At 45.2% G+C, this 15,489-nt stretch overlaps 1 protein-coding gene and 1 long non-coding RNA gene across 4 annotated transcripts; one reads left to right on the forward strand and one right to left on the reverse strand.

The window, feature by feature from the left end:
- The first annotated feature begins 2,867 nt into the window (after positions 1-2,867).
- LOC112879672 lies at positions 2,868-5,286 on the forward strand. The gene is made up of 2 exons (XR_003226132.1): positions 2,868-3,276; positions 3,382-5,286. It is a non-coding gene; the product is annotated as an uncharacterized LOC112879672 (long non-coding RNA).
- A 547-nt stretch (positions 5,287-5,833) lies between these two features.
- Positions 5,834-13,087, reverse strand: LOC112879671. Of its 3 annotated transcripts, none has more exons than XM_025944034.1 (12): positions 12,743-13,082; positions 11,311-11,654; positions 10,930-11,222; positions 10,488-10,665; positions 10,132-10,354; positions 9,811-9,953; positions 9,393-9,682; positions 9,092-9,304; positions 8,527-9,012; positions 7,727-8,386; positions 6,492-7,016; positions 5,834-6,415 (listed from the first exon to the last, which is right to left on the reverse strand). In XM_025944034.1, exons 3-12 carry the CDS (start codon positions 11,197-11,199, stop codon positions 6,176-6,178), a joined length of 3,228 nt encoding a protein of 1,075 aa, XP_025799819.1. In that variant the 5' UTR covers positions 11,200-11,222; positions 11,311-11,654; positions 12,743-13,082; the 3' UTR covers positions 5,834-6,175. The 3 variants fall into 3 exon arrangements, with proteins under 3 accessions (XP_025799819.1, XP_025799817.1, XP_025799818.1); XM_025944033.1 differs by having other exon boundaries at positions 6,176-6,415; positions 6,492-7,019; positions 12,743-13,087; XM_025944032.1 differs by lacking the exons at positions 11,311-11,654; positions 12,743-13,082 and having other exon boundaries at positions 6,492-7,019; positions 10,930-11,199.
- Between the last annotated feature and the right edge of the window lie 2,402 nt (positions 13,088-15,489).

The raw sequence follows: 15,489 nt of genomic DNA on the forward strand, positions 1-15,489 counted from the left end.
TCCATGGCACGCGGTTTAGAAATGATTAAGAGGAATAGTTGCTGATGCTAATTCCTTGCCTAATCTTTGCGTGAAGAATGAATTAAAGCGGCCTAGAGTGTAGGGTGCTGAGTAAAAGGTGCTTACCTTCATGTTCAAGCAGCTGACTTTTGTATTGTGAAAGAATGCTATTTGTGCTGGAATAAAGATTAGTGCATGTGTGTAATAATTCAATCCCCTTGCAGGAAAATGCATGTGTATAATAGTACGGAAACAGTATTAACTATATATATACACACTAGTATATAAAATTTGAGTATGTCCACGTATACTCTATGTATGATCACATACCCAACGTATATATCATTATAGATGGTCTAGTATGATTATATACATCTCGTATATACCTTTCAGGTTAGATACGTCCTACATCATGAGATATATATGTAGGAGCAGCTACAAGCGCGTGTAGAATAGATTTTTTCTATATATATAGCATGCCAAATCACCACTAACATGTTAAATTTTAGTATTCTTGTCTACTATAGTTGTATGTTTTAGAGTCCTTTTTAAATTGAGGGCCTTAGTAGAGCTCCACCTGATTTTGATTCTCTATGAGAGCTGATTCTCTGAGAAAAGTGATTCACTGGCCGAAAGTGATTATTTATGATTCTTTAAGATTAACTTTATGAAAAACGGATCTAGTGTAAGAAGTGAATCAGAAGAAGCTACTTTTTTTCGGCTCTCAACTTTTTAGTTTATTTCAGAGAATCACTCCACATAATAAGCATAAAATCACTTCTTTCAGAAAAATTATGCGACGGAGCTTCTTCTGGATTTAGCCTAGAAGCTGCTCCAGGAGCTCTGCCAAACATGGCCTCACGTCGAGTTAGGATTCCAAACCTGGATGTTTATACCAACCATTGTTTGCTTGATCACTGAATCACCATTGAACTTCTCATTTCCCCTAACGCGTGTGAACCCAAAGTTCCTATGGGCAGATCAACCCCAAGTTAAAAACAACAACATCCCCCACACGGGATCTGGAATCTATCAAGCAAAATACTTTCCCCACCTTTTGCCCATGGACACACACCTTAAAGCTGTCCGAGATGAAGATGAGGATCGTCGACATGGAGGTGATGGACAGCTCGATCCATCAAGATTCCATGTCCCCCCTTTGTGCATGTACGAGTGTGAAACGATCAGGCGCTGCGTAGAACACCTTCGATCGCATGCCGTAGGATTAGAAATGGCACAAAGCCGTGAGTCACAAAAGCGAAAAAAGGGGGCGGCGAAAGGCGGAGCACATCCCCACCGACCATTCCCTGTCCTTGTCCCCATCCCGCCGCCCGTCGGAGGTGGACACCTGCTCCGCACGTGACGCGCACATGACCAGCGATTCAGTTCATCAACCGCGTAAAATGTTGCCCAAAATCGGCAGACATGTATACTCAAACATGCAGAAATTCAACAGGGACCCGTTTCCTTGTACAAGTTGATAAGATTTTCTCTGCGATCCCTGTACCCGTTTCCTCTGCAGAAATAGGAACCTGAAACATACAAAAATTCAGATTTGTTGTGCATGTAGCCTGGACACCATTGCTGTTGGCGAAGGGACGATGATCATCATACTGCCATGTTCCAAAGGATGACAGGATGCATGGCCGGCTCAAAAGCATGAGCTGCAAAAGTTGTAGCAGGATTCGGCGCAGATAGCGGCAAAGAAAAATAGTTTTGGGACACAAAAAAAAAATCAAAGGTAAGTTGTAATGTAACCCCATAGATGATAGATATCACTAGTATGCAACAAGAGTATGCATGGGAGCACATGACCTTTGATCCGCATGTCTAGATGTTCACACTTTTACGGCAAAAGCAACAGTAGTGGCACAGCCATGGCGCGTAGGCCTTTTGACTACTGAACAAAGTTGCCGTATGTGTAAACATCTAAAGAAGCGAGGGGGAAGAAAGGCACCGTGACAATGCAACAGCTGCCATTTACACTTCCGGTAGTGTCCAGTTGATGAGCGGAGAAGTGGATGAGCGCCTCCTCGCCCTTGCGCACCGAACTGGCGCGCGTCGCGGTGGACGCGACGACGACCGAGGAAGCTGTTCGGCCGCCTGCTGGGCCCGACGCGGGTGCCGTGCTCGTTCAGCACGGCGACCTCGAGTACCTCGTCGGCGACGGGGCTTGACGCCGACGCCGCCGGACGGTATGTCGAACTCGGGCGCCTCGTTATATACCGGGTTGAGGCCGCGGGCGGCGGGCCTCGGCGCGCGTCGTGCGGTGCTGCCCGGCGAAGTCGGCGCGCGCGTCCTTGGGCCGCAGGTCTCCGCGCCTCCACCACACCCAGCTTCCTCGCCGTTGGGGCCGCCATCGCCGTTGAGGAAGCCCCTGGTTGAGCTAGTGGCGTAGCTAGGATTTTAGATTAAGGTGGTCCAATTTACCATAACTTTTTTGATATTTTAATACTTCTGCTCTTTATAAAAAATTATGCAATATTTTAAGGATCTTCTCATCAGCCGACAGCCGGTAAATACCATTCAATCATCCTCTATGACCACCCTTCTTGTTTTCTCTTTCTCCTACCGGTTCTCATCTTTCTCGCACAAGTGCTGACGCACGGATAGCGTCCAGCCCCCTCCCCCCACCTCCCTTCCGTCTCCGGTAGCCTCCGCCGCCATCCTCCTCCGCCGTCCGACACTAACTAATTTGGGTCAGACACCCCCACCACCTCAACCGCCTATCGGGGATCCCCCACCGCCTGGCTCCAGCAGCGCCCTCGCCGCCTCCGCTCCGCCGCCATCTCTCCCACCTCCACCGCCGGCAGGCGAGACACCCCGGAACTCTCTGTACAACCGGGCACCGAGGTAAGCCTCGAAACCCCAAACCCCCCAACTCTAACCCTGAAACCTTTACCTTCATTCAATTTCTTGTGTGATTGATGGATAAGCAAAATTTCAATCGATTGACGAGGAGTAAATCAGATATTTTAATTTACCACTTTAATTTTGATATAAAATCCTAAAATCAAAATAAAATTAGTGGATCTTGATTGGATTTCTAGGTAGACCATGGCCAATAGGGACCAACCTCTGGCTCCGCCCTGAATTGAGCATACAAGGTTGCGGTCTGGCCGGCCACCCATGCCGGCGTTCCGGAGCTCGTCTGACTAGGCTTTGGAACCCTCCCACCGACCTTCGCATACGTTGCGAGGGAGCGAGCGAGCAGAGGCACCGAGCATAAAGAGGAACTAACCTGCAAAGATAGGGGATTTAATGTAAATAGAGAAGGTTATGCGTAAAATATCGGGATACCAAGTTTTAAAAACCTCTATTTTGGATTGCCATCCAATCTAGAAAGTTTTTGAGTAAAATAGTGTAATCTTATTTTTTCAGAAAGCCCCCGATATGGATCGAGATTAAATTGCAGTCGAGAAGGGGGTTCTCTGCAAATACAGCATCGTTCTCCCCACCGGTGGCCGGCGACCGGCATCGACGGGGCTCCCTCCCCAGGTTCCGACGGACAGCCCTCTAGGCAGATCCCGTTGAGTTCACCTTCTCAAGTTTGTCACATACCGCGCTAGATGATATCGGCGGTGGTGAGGAGGGTGAGGAAACCAGCCAACGGCGGGAGGTCTGTGCCGCCTTGGCCGGCAGGTCGCGCACCAGGCCATCGTTGTGCAGACGCGGACGAAGACGATGCTGCACAGAAAAGTTAACGGACGACCGGCACTACCTGAAGGATTCAGGAACTACAAAAGAATGAGCTCCAGAAAAGCTTCGTTCGTCAATCAGCGACCAGAACAGCAATTCAAAGCATTGTGGCAGCTGGGTGCTGCTCCGGCGCCGGAGGCTCGTCGGCGTAGTACATCTTGAGCCTGATATGCCGCGCATCCAGTTGAGGAAGCTCTTCTTCTGTAGCGGGAAGTGGACAAGCGCCTCCTCGCCCTTGCACACGAACTGGCGCGCGTTGAGGCGGACGCGGCTGAGGAAGCTGTTCCGCCTGCTGGGCCCCATGAGCACATCGTGCAGCACGGGAACGGCAACCTCGAGCACCTCCACCTCGTCATTGGCGACCGCGGGGTTGACGCCGCCGCCGTCAGGCCAGAGGCGGCGAAATCGAGCGCTTCGTTCCACCTTCCACGCCAGGTTGAGGTCGCGGACCACGATGCGCGTCGTGCAGTGCTGCCCGGCGAAGTCGGCGCGCGTGTAGGGGCTGGATGACCCCAGGAATCTCGAGGGCCGCCGCCGCCGCCGGGAGCCTTCGCCATGCTAGGGAGGGAGCGAGCGAGGGGCAGCCGGCGCAAAGAGGGACTAACTTACAAAGCTAGGGGGTTTACTGAAAAATATCTGATCGCGATTAATAATCATGATTAATAATCGCGATCCAAATCAGGACTTTATGTGTTAAATACCCGGACACCAAATTTCAGATAACCTCCTTGTTTGGATCGCGATTAATACCGCGATCCAAGTCAGGGGGCTATATGTAAAAATACCAGGACACCAATTTCAGAGAACCCCCTAATTTGAATCGTGATCAAATCTAGGGGCTTTCTGCAAAATACAGCATCGCTCTCCCAGTCTCCCCTTCCGTCGCCGGCGACCGGCGTTGACGGAGCTTCCCCTCCGGGTTCCGGCCAATGGCCCTGTTCCGGGTGGAACCCGTTGATCCCAGCTCCTCAAGTTCGTCGCAGACAGCGTTGGACCATACCGGCGGAGACGAGGAGGCGCGCGAGAAAGCCAATCAACGGCGGGAGATCTGCGCCGCCTCGGCCGGGAGGTCGCACACCAGGCCAGTGCTGTGCAGACGAAGCCGATGCGCCGGGAGCCATGTATGTCATCTGTAACACTAACACAAAAACAAAGGCCAAGTTCTTCGTTTGTCAATCAGCAACTAGGAACGACGGCGCGGATCTTCAGGTAGCCGGACTTGGCAGCTGCTGGAGGCGACGATCCATCGAAAAGGATGAGCAGGTACCCTGTGGCAGCCTTGAATCTGAATAACTCCGAGGAAAGAAACCGTGAGTCTCTGTTGTTTGAAAAGAAACCATCGGTCTCCGACGACAAAATACAGGCGCCTAAAGTTACCTCGACGATCTCTTCATTGCTCCTCTCGCAGTTCTTCCCAATGATACAAACTGTAATCTTGCGCCAAATAGACTAGGACTTTGGCTTTCTGATGTCGTCTTGTATGTGTTGCATTTCTTGCACCAGATTAACGAGCCTGTCAGTCCCATCAGAATCAAGGCCACAGGCGTTGTGGCACTGCCGAAATTATGTGAAGAAAAATATGTCAAAGGTATGCTGTACAATTTCCTGCATCCATCCTTGGCGTGTGAAACGACCTGGCGCTACGTAGGACGCCTGTAAAGTCTGAATGCCTTTCGGGCTCCTCTTGTTGGACGGACAAAAGCGGAAATCAGAGTAAGGGAGCACATGACTTTTTATCCTCATGCCTAGTGTTCTAACTTTAGGGCAAAGAAATATTGACACCTCACCAATAGCCTTAGGTGATAGGCCTTGCTCTTTTGACTATTGAACGAAGCTGCAGTACGCGCTATCTTTTAAGGATACAAGAAAACAGGAAACAGAGTAAAAGGCTTAGTCAGTAACCTTTTATATACTTTTTCTCAGCCTTTTGCTCCAAAGAAATGGAGAAAAGAAACATTTCGCCGAAATAGTAAGTACATAACCACTGTCAAACCTAGCAGTTCAGTTTTGAGACGGGGGCACAAAGAACTTGCACTTGCACCATATCCAGCTGAGAAATATATCAGATTCTAAATCAGCCAGCCAAGCACCAAATTGTATATCACACCAATCAGTCAAATAGAGAAGCATTGGGGTAGCGCTGAAGTGAGACTCTGAAATTAAATGTCAAATGCCTGAGTGCGGACGCACCACAGTTTGAGCTCTGATTGCAACAACCAAAGAGATTTTGGTGGGAAAAAGACATTGGCTGAAGTTAAACCAAGCCGGGTGATCTCATGTGACCTATACAGCCATCTGTTATAGCTAAATGAGATCACTTCAGCGAAAACGAAAGCAAAGGTTGCTTTGGCCTTTTATTCAGCTAAAGGAACCTATGGTGAATGAAACTGACTGTACATTTCAATGTACAATGAACCGGTAAAATGAGAGGTGAGCCTAAATGGGATCAGTAACTCTTCGGAGAGGGCCCTGGCCATCACTGGGCCTGCGGCTTGACGATCCTCACGCTGCTGTAGAAGCGCTTGAAGTCCTTCATCGCCTGCTCCTCAATCTGGATTGAGCGGATAGAGGACGGGGCGTCAGTTTCTGGCTTGAACCAGCGGTTGGGTACGTTGTCCTTCGCGCTACCAACATCCGGTGATCCTCCCTGGGATGGTATGGCGAAGCCTGATGTTCGTGTTTTCGGGCTGTGGGAGATGCTATAGTAACGCTTCTCCTAATAAAAAATCAACTGCATGTTAGTATTTTCATCAAGGGAGAAAATTTATTCACTCCTGGGTGAAAAACACTACCTGCTGCATCTGTATGTCCCTGAGCGAAGGCCGTGACACATTGGGTGAGGTAGCAGAAGACGACCAAGGTGGTGTGCTCTTGTCACCTTCAGAAGAAGGCACCGAACGAGCAGGCGTGACAGCTATTGGGTTTGAACGCGCGTCTGGGATGAATGAAGCAAGGCGCACACGCCCAGCACTGTCAGGTGAGTTCTCAAAGCGGTCTTTTGCTTTGGCCATGACGGGCTCATTTGTTTTTCTCTGCTCGCTTTGGATATCACGAAGGGAAGCAGGTCCCTTTGTTATCTTTGCACCACCCCAGGCAGGTCCTTCATGCTTTGGTGTGACGGGCACAACAGTGGCAGGGAGGCTTGGTTTTGGGGTGTCATCAAGAGCACCACTCAGAAACAACGACAAGCCACCTTTCCTATTCTTCTTCTTTGACGAAGTTGGTTGGGATGGTTTCTTCTCTAACGGAGAAGCAATGCCTTTAGTGTTGCTGAAAGCGGCGTCCTCTGTGTGTTTGATTGGATCAACACCGCACACCTGCTTCAATGTAGATACAATTTTGTCAGCAATTATGCTTTCTGAACAAAGTAGGAGGAGGGGGAGGAGGGGGGGATCTAATTAGCAGAATAGCAACTCAAAGCATTTTGGTTGAATGCAGATTGTAATCTAATCAAAGCTAAGAGGTACGAAGAGATACAATCCTACATTGAACAAGATTCCATACACGTACAAAATACTTGGCCTTCCATGCAAGCAAAGCACAGAACAGGTGCCAAAAGAATAAAGGCACAGCCTATCAGCTTTAGGTTTTATTACTTGTAAGACCATACAAAAAAAAAAGGTCCCAAGAAAAGTAAGGATGCAAAATAATTATCAAACAAGAGCCTAAACTAATGCTTCGTATTGCCAACAGCTATAATACATACTCCCTCCGTCCTAAAATATAAGGCATTGAAGGGTTCAAAATTTGCACCCAAATATAAGGCATCCTAGGGTGTTTTGGAAACTAATTATTCCCAGCCGACCATAAAATCAGCAAAATAACAACCAAACAAGGCATTAAATAGGGGTACATGCGTCATTTCCTCATCTCCTTAATCTGCCATAAAAATGCTAGGATGCCCTATATTATAGGATGAAGGGAGTAACTCAGTTTTGATACTAATAAGCATATCTCCACATAGAGAAGGAAAGCAAGAAACCATATAGAAATCATACGATAAGAGCGCAACGCGACATAATCTAACCTTTTCTGCAGAGACATTGGTTGGTAGGACTTCTTGGAGGTTCTTGATAGGGATTTGTTGCCCAGATTCACTTTTCACAGAGGGAGTACTGGACTGTGGTGCCTGCTTGTTTTTTCTCTTCTGTTTCTTAGAAACCTCAGGTTTTTTGTTTGTCCTACCTTCTGCTGGACAAACGGAGGAAGTTTGAGAGTATGCCTCTGAGGGAACACCAAGTTCAGCGAGTTCACTTTCAAGGGCAGCTCTAGACTCGAGCTTCGCTTGCTGCTGATTGTCAAGTTGATGACCAGCCAGTTGTTTAGCCTCAAGAATCTCAATTTGTTGCAGCTTCTTGCGAAGTGCCCTGATCTGCTTAGAGACAGCTTGTTCAGCAGTGCAGTTGTTCTCAAGGAAGTTCTCCTGATTTGACATTCCAGATGGCCTTGTTGCAGACTTCCCACATTTCCGGGGCCTAAGGAATTCTCTTGCTTCATCTTCCTCTATGTCACTGTCAATGACAGCCGGATATGTAGCTGTCACAGTGGGAAGCCGGCGCTGACTCCAGGGCTCTGAGGATTTCTCATCCAGCAATTTCTCTAAGTTTGCAAGAATTTCAGGAGAAGCGTTCATAACTGAAGGAGCTCCCACTGTGAAAATGTAATCAAGGTTGCGAATAGCTAAGTCCTGCAGGATATTGTACAATTGAGTATTAGGAATATGTGAACAAGGAATGGTTGCATTGTGAAAGATAACTTTTGAAATATGTAGAGACAGAATGATTAGTGCTTCTAAGCTGCAGAAAGACCAGTGCACTATGCCATTACCTCGCAATGCTTCTTGAGTTCCTTGGCTTCTAAGGAATCAGCAACTTCAAGAAGTTGTATTGCGTTTTTGGGCTCCAATAAATACTCAACCGCGACCTTCTCACAGAGGCTTTTCAAGCTAGGTACGCCTTTGCTCATTTCACCGCTGCTTCCTGATAAACCACTGTCGGGCTGGACATCATTAAACAGGATATCTTCATCCAATTCTTCCATCCCACTGTTCCATTCTGACATGGATTTTATGACTTGGATTTTAGGTTTGGGTGGATATTCAGGATGGTATATACTAGAGAGCACAAGCATATGTGTTTCACCAACACAAACTGACGTTGCTCGCTTAACACCGTGCACCCGAGTGAAAAGTGGTGTTTCATCCTTACGCTTCTTTGCATCCCACATGAAAACATCACCAGTTGATGTAGCCGCAGCAGTCCAGTACTTTCCAGCCGAGATGCTCACAATATTCCTCCCACACATTGAAAATATCTGCACAGAGACAATGTTATGTAAATATTAACAGATTACTCTTGTACCAATTAATATCTTAGAAGGTAAGAAACCAAACCTGTTGACATTTTAGATCAGGATCTGATGAAACCCAGTAGAAAAGAGCACCGTCAGCTGTTAAAGCAGTACTGTGCATTGTTCCAGCAGCGACTGAAATCACTTGAAGTCGTTCCATACGATGAAACTTCAGATTTGTATTTCCACCCTTCTTAAGGCATCTAGCTACTACAACACGCCGTGGGGTGACGAGGCGATGACCCCAAGTGAACACCTGAAAAGAGAATGACACAACAGATCTGTTAAATTTTGTAATATTAGAACAACGTGTAGAAATCAAGCTTCAACAGATACCAACTTACCTCTCCATCAACCCCTAACACTATTGTATGATACTTTGCTGCAGATACACCTCTAAATACTTTCCCTTTCAAGTACTCCACCATTCTTGGAATACAATTAGATGCTGAGTTTGAAGTGCCATATCCTAGCTGGCCCTCCTTATTGCAACCCCAGGTGAATACTTCACCGGTATCAGCAACTGCAGCAGAGTGCTTATTTGCAGCAGCTACAGCAATTATCCTTTGTTTGAGGGAACTAACACGCCGTGGTGTTGGTTGGGTATCAACAGAAGGGTAGCCAAGCTGACCCTCTGCATCATTCAGAGCATTTTGTTACAGGCCATAAGGGAGAAATAATATTAGCAAGGACAAAAAGGACATGAAATGTGTGCCTAAGGTTCATGTGGCCTCAAATGCATTTAAAATGCATGATACGTACCTCTATTTGATCCCCAGGTAAACAATTCCCCCGCCTCTGTAGAAATCACAGTATGATGTTTGGCTGCAGCAACAACATTCACTCGCTTACGGCCTAGTCCTACTGTCACTTGGCGAGGGGTAATCACAGCAGTTGTCTGACCACTGTAACCGAAGGGCAGTTGTCATAACTTTACTCAACGCTGAGGAAATTTTAACACAGGAAAAGAGACATTACTGTTCAATTAATAGCTAATCTATAGGTGACCAGTAAAAGTAAAATGAGGATATCATTTTCCCATTTGTTAAGATACAACTCATTTATAATGTCATGCTTGCTCACCTGTGAATATCTGGATGACCAAGACGACCACCTCGACCAAATCCCCATGTGTATAGTTCACCATCAGAACTAACTGCTACACTATGGAACTTTGATGCAGCAACTGTTTTGATATATGACCCATGCAAAGTATCTACTTTGCATGGTAGTTTTTGAATGTGGGCATTGCCAGTACCCAGCTGATAATTTGTCCCACTTCCCCAACTGAAGACTTCCGTTGCAACTAAAATGAGAAAAAAAAAAGATACGAAAGATTTCATGAAGCAAGCCCTAAACACATAATGCCAGGAGGGCATCAGCATCCCAGCAGTAGATAGAATAGGAGACAACCATTTCCTGGAACAGAAGAAAGCTACCTGCATCAGGAGAATCTCCATTCGCCTGTGATACTGGACAGGATATAAGGTCACCAGGTGTGCGCCCCTTGGTGTCCTCTAAAGTGAGAGAAGCACCAAACTGCAAAAGAACACCAGCAATACACAGGTGACCAAAATGAAGTGCCCTATGCAGGCTACTCCAGCCAGACTCTCCATCCTGCAACAGTGGAAATTTCAGTGAGAAATTACATATATACAGGTCAATAAGCAAATCAAGCACCAATTTAAAGAAAATGAAGCATATTGATAACTAAAATGAGTTTATTTGTAAGACCTGAAGTACAAAGCAAATCACATTTTAGAACTTATTTTCTGTTTGTAGCAGTTTGATACAACTGAGGCTGTTACTGGGGTCAAAAAATAAAATAATGTTCAATGCGAAGGTAAACACAAGAAGCTCGCTACAAGGTATAGTGCATACCCTTGCATCTGGATCAGCCCCAGCCTCTAGGAGCCTCCTCACGATAGGTAGATGATTTCTCCATGTTGCAAGGTGGAGGGCACTAAGGCCAAATGCATTTCTACCATCAATGTTCCCACCACTTTTTTTCAACAAGGCCAAAGCAGATTCTACTTCGGCTATCGACCCTTGTTTGGAAACAAGGCACAGATCCTTAAGAGAACTTCCAGGAGAAGGTTTACGAACACCTGATTGCTTTGATGTGCCTGGCGGAGATATTGAGGTCTCCATGATATTTCAGGAACACACAGTATCTACAGGTTTATTGGAGCGAATCAGTATAGACTACTCGATCAAAATATCATTAGATATCACAGTTGTTCATTTAAAATGTGATAGTACCTGAAAGAGCAGGCTAACGCTGAACTTCTTGGCACAAAATCTTTTGCGCCAGCAACACTATATGGACTGTACTACTAATGTTACAGCTGATGTTGTTCTTAAGAGAAGTACAATTCTGGTGTAGTTACAATTTTCTCTCTGCAGGGAGAAATGCTTGAGTGGACATCAACTCCACTATCTAAGACTGTTTCGATATCCTAACAAACTATCCAAATATCCTAAAACAGGATGACGCTAGAGCTTCATTTTGAGTGAAGGTAAATTAGAGAGCCAGGAAGCTACAAGGCCATTGCAATGTCAAGAGTCGATGCTAAGTAAATAAATATTATATAGCATACATCAACCTGCACAATGAGTAAAATGGATGCAAATGAGCAAAACGATATAACATGAGAAAATACAATAAAATTAAACTAATGCATGCTCTAATTCTATGACTGCTAAACTGGAAAAAGAACTGGCTCATCAAGAAATGCAAAAACGATGAACCATACAAAATATAAATCAATATCTCCAACTGTCGGTGCACATAAAATTTCAGAATTAATTTGAAAATGGAAAAAGTTTTAGTGAATGATATTGCTAATTGTCAAGCATAAACACAACATTTCTGACAAGAAGTCCAGCTGCAATAAAAGCCTTTGCCTTCAAGCTTTGGGGATTCTTAGGTAATTTTATATTTTTAATCAAAAGTTGACCTACCACAACAAACTTTTAAATATGCACCCAACTTGGATAGAGAAATAGAACTTTCCATTGACACCGACCTCTGCTCTTGCAATCATGTTCTTCTTATTTTGGGGAAATGGAATCATATCTAAAGCTGATGGAAGATGCCTGTAAAATGCCCCCAACCAAAACTAACCAAGTGCTACATACACATTTACATTGGCAATCTAACATCAGTGTAACATTTCTTAGCCTACATCGTCGAACACGCCAGCAAATAGCATCAGTGTAAAAACAAAGGAAGAAATCTAAACATAAATGGAAGATGTTTGTAAAATGCCCCCAACCAAAATTAACCAAATGCTACATACACATTTAAATGCAAGACATAATAACATTAACACAAGGAAAGAAGTCTGAAGAAATACTTAAAATAGCAACCACTTATTTTATTTTAACAACAAAATAGCAACCACTTATTGATATCGATTCAGAATTCAACCATCAATACCCCAGATACAACAATCATCACACACTGCACAACCTTGCCAAGACAAACTGAACAAATCCGCACAAATTTCCAAAAATTAACCAGTACTAATATTCCAGCGCGCAGCAAAACAGACCCGCAATAAACCGGACGGGCGGAAGCATATCAACCCATCCACCTTAACAAAGATTTGATTTTGACCGCTCACAGCAACAGAAAAGATCCCCCAAAACAACAGGAGCAATCCGTCGAGCTCAGATAGGGCTTCCTTACCAGCGAAAAGAATCCGGATGGCTGGATCTGAAGAGCCTGCAAAGGTTGGGGAAGGAAGGAATGGGGGCCTCTGGATTGGACCTCCCCTGCACAGGCTCCTCAAGAACACATCGGCGGCTCTTCGCCCCGGCTCTCTCTCTACCTATCTCTCCTCGGGAGGGAGGGCACCCTGCGTTTATCAGGGGAGGGAGAGGACGGCTACGGGATCTCCGGGCCGGGAATATGCCTCCGGACGCAGGAACTGCTTCCAAACTCCACCAGAGCACCAACGCCTCTCTCTCTCTCTCTCTCTCTCTCTCTCTCTCTCCCCCCCTCTGTTTCCCCTCGTGCGTCTCTCTCTAGGGTGGGGAGTATTTTGAGGGGGGGGAGAGAAGAAAGATACGACGATATACGTGAACGCAACTGAAAAATAAAATGGAAATTGAGATTATACACGGTACGCGATCGGAGAATAAGGGGTGGAGTGGGGGAAAATGAGTTTGTTTGTTGGATTTTAGCTAGGCCATCTTTTTCTTTTGCGCGATGGTCCCTCAGTTTGTTGACATTCTGTCCGATGGCCTCGGAGGATGCTCACAAGCAAAAGATGGTTGCCCGGGCGCTAGGCACACTAGGTGGTCGGTTGGCATTCGAGACGTTTTCATAAGTTACATGTTTGAATGTGTTATTGTACCCTATCTTGAACTACCTTGCATCACCTCTTCTTAATGTGACTTTTATTTTTTTTCTCTACATAATAAAACACAATCCGCTCCCCTGCAATCTACATTTTTTCCTGAAGGGCATAGCGGATAGCACCGACCAATTAAATGTAGCTAATCTATCAATTAATATTGTGATTAACTACAACAATTTTTCAATAAACTACAATATTTGGGTCGATATATTTAAACAAATATGGTAATTATATCAGTAAGACTATTTTTTTATCCTGAACAACGAACCAAAAAAAAAAGTTGACATTTCTACTATATAGAAATAGGGGATATTATATCCAACAAGAAGAAAGATGTGTTCCGGGAAAAAAAAAGAGGGAAATGTGAGGAAGAAATGTAGGGAAGAAGCTTTCTCTTCTCAAGACGTGAGGTGTAACAAAGGCTAGGAAATCTCCAAGAATGGATCATAGCATGAACTGGTTGAAGGGCGGTGGCTCGCACGGCCGCTTCTTTTTGGTCGTTTCCGTTTACCAAATGATTATTCTGAAGAGCATATCCGGTATGCAGGCAGGACACCAGACCAGAGGCGGCGACCAGGGCCACGCGGCGTCCTCCGAATGGCCCCCCACACCAGTTTTACAAAAACACGCTCTTATTCTAAAGTTTTTCACACACTATGCTCTGGTGCTTTTCCGCAGAGAGTCCATGCATTGCGTTCCTTGGACGAAAGAGGAAATGGGAGGAGGCTTGGACACGTACCCTTCGTGCACACGTTCCACGTCCCCTGTCCCCTCACATGCACTTCGTGTTCTGTTTTTTGCGTACCAATTCAAGCGAGCGTATCAAAATTTGTGGTTTTGTTTTGGATCCACGGCATTGTTAGCTAGAATTTTTTAGAAACACGGTACAGAACGGACGTTCACATACACGTATGCACACTCATCTCTACGAATATACGCACGCAACCCTATCTCTATGAGTACCTCCGATGAGCCGGCAGATCCTCGAGATTGACGAAATTACCACAGACGCCTCGCTAACGACGGATACGTCGCCCTTCTATTTATGTTTTGTTGTGGCTCGATTCAGCCCAGCGAAGGGCTAGTGAGACTAAGAGGAGATTAGTGAGTTCTAAGATGGTGGATAGTATGGCTTCAACAAAGTATTGGTGTCTCTTGTAGGTTGTTAAAGAGGAATTGGCTCCGACTTGTTTCTATCTTTCTAGCGGCATCGATAATTGATGATGAAGATGAATAAAGGACTTGGATATATTTTTATGCATTTACTTGTCTTTTAGAGTCATAAGTCATTGATGTAAGGAAAATACACTCCTTAAAGTTTTACTATATTCCTCTTTCATTAGGAAAAACAATGACTGATGTGGGATGACTGCCTAAATTTAGCTAGATTTTGCATTTTTGCTCGTCCATACATATCTCTCAATATTAAGCTTGATAATAAAAAACAGCATGTATATTACCTAAAATAAATCTTATTATCTCCATAAGTTTACAAAGTTTGAAGATATCTACTACTACGATGATAATAAAGAAACTTGTGGTGAAACTTATTATAAAACTCATTGTTCATATACTACTTCTTCCCACATGTGCATCCTAAATCTGAATCTGCAATCCGGCCAGGATGGACAGGCTGGACATGCATGGAGGGAGGAATCATCAGCATCAACTCAAGAAGAAGATGCCATGGTGGTTACTATGCTTTAGTCGAAATGTGTTAACTATGGTCGTAATTAATAACCAAGTGTGTCTGATCTAGAGTTATTAGCCCTAGTCCCTAGATCAGGCAATAGGCATATGCCTACTAGTCTCAACCTTCACACACGCAGTGTGTAGTGATGAGCAGGTGAAGTAAGCCGATCGAAAGTTTTGGCTTCAAGTCATGGCATGACAGGGTCAGAATCCCCCATTTGATCCAGGGTGCACATGGCCACGCCGTACATGCATTGTGTGTGTATGGTATATCGAAAAAAAATACTCCTTCCATTTTAAATTGTAGTTCGTTTTGGCAAATTAAGATACAGACTTTTTGTTATATATATAGACACAGTGTATATCTAGATGTATAGCAAAA

The sequence above is a fragment of the Panicum hallii genome, chromosome 2, assembly GCF_002211085.1.
Source record: "Panicum hallii strain FIL2 chromosome 2, PHallii_v3.1, whole genome shotgun sequence".
Classification (NCBI taxonomy): Eukaryota; Viridiplantae; Streptophyta; class Magnoliopsida; order Poales; family Poaceae; genus Panicum; species Panicum hallii.

Excerpts from the sequence above, each read along its gene's own strand:
- LOC112879671 (XM_025944032.1), bottom strand. The coding sequence starts at position 11,199 with ATGGAGACCTCAATATCTCCGCCAGGCACATCAAAGCAATCAGGTGTT. Across the intron at positions 10,666-10,929 it reads GGGCTGATCCAGATGCAAGG|GATGGAGAGTCTGGCTGGAG; the intron begins GTATGCACTATA and ends CCACTGTTGCAG. Across the intron at positions 10,355-10,487 it reads TGGAGATTCTCCTGATGCAG|TTGCAACGGAAGTCTTCAGT; the intron begins GTAGCTTTCTTC and ends TTCTCATTTTAG.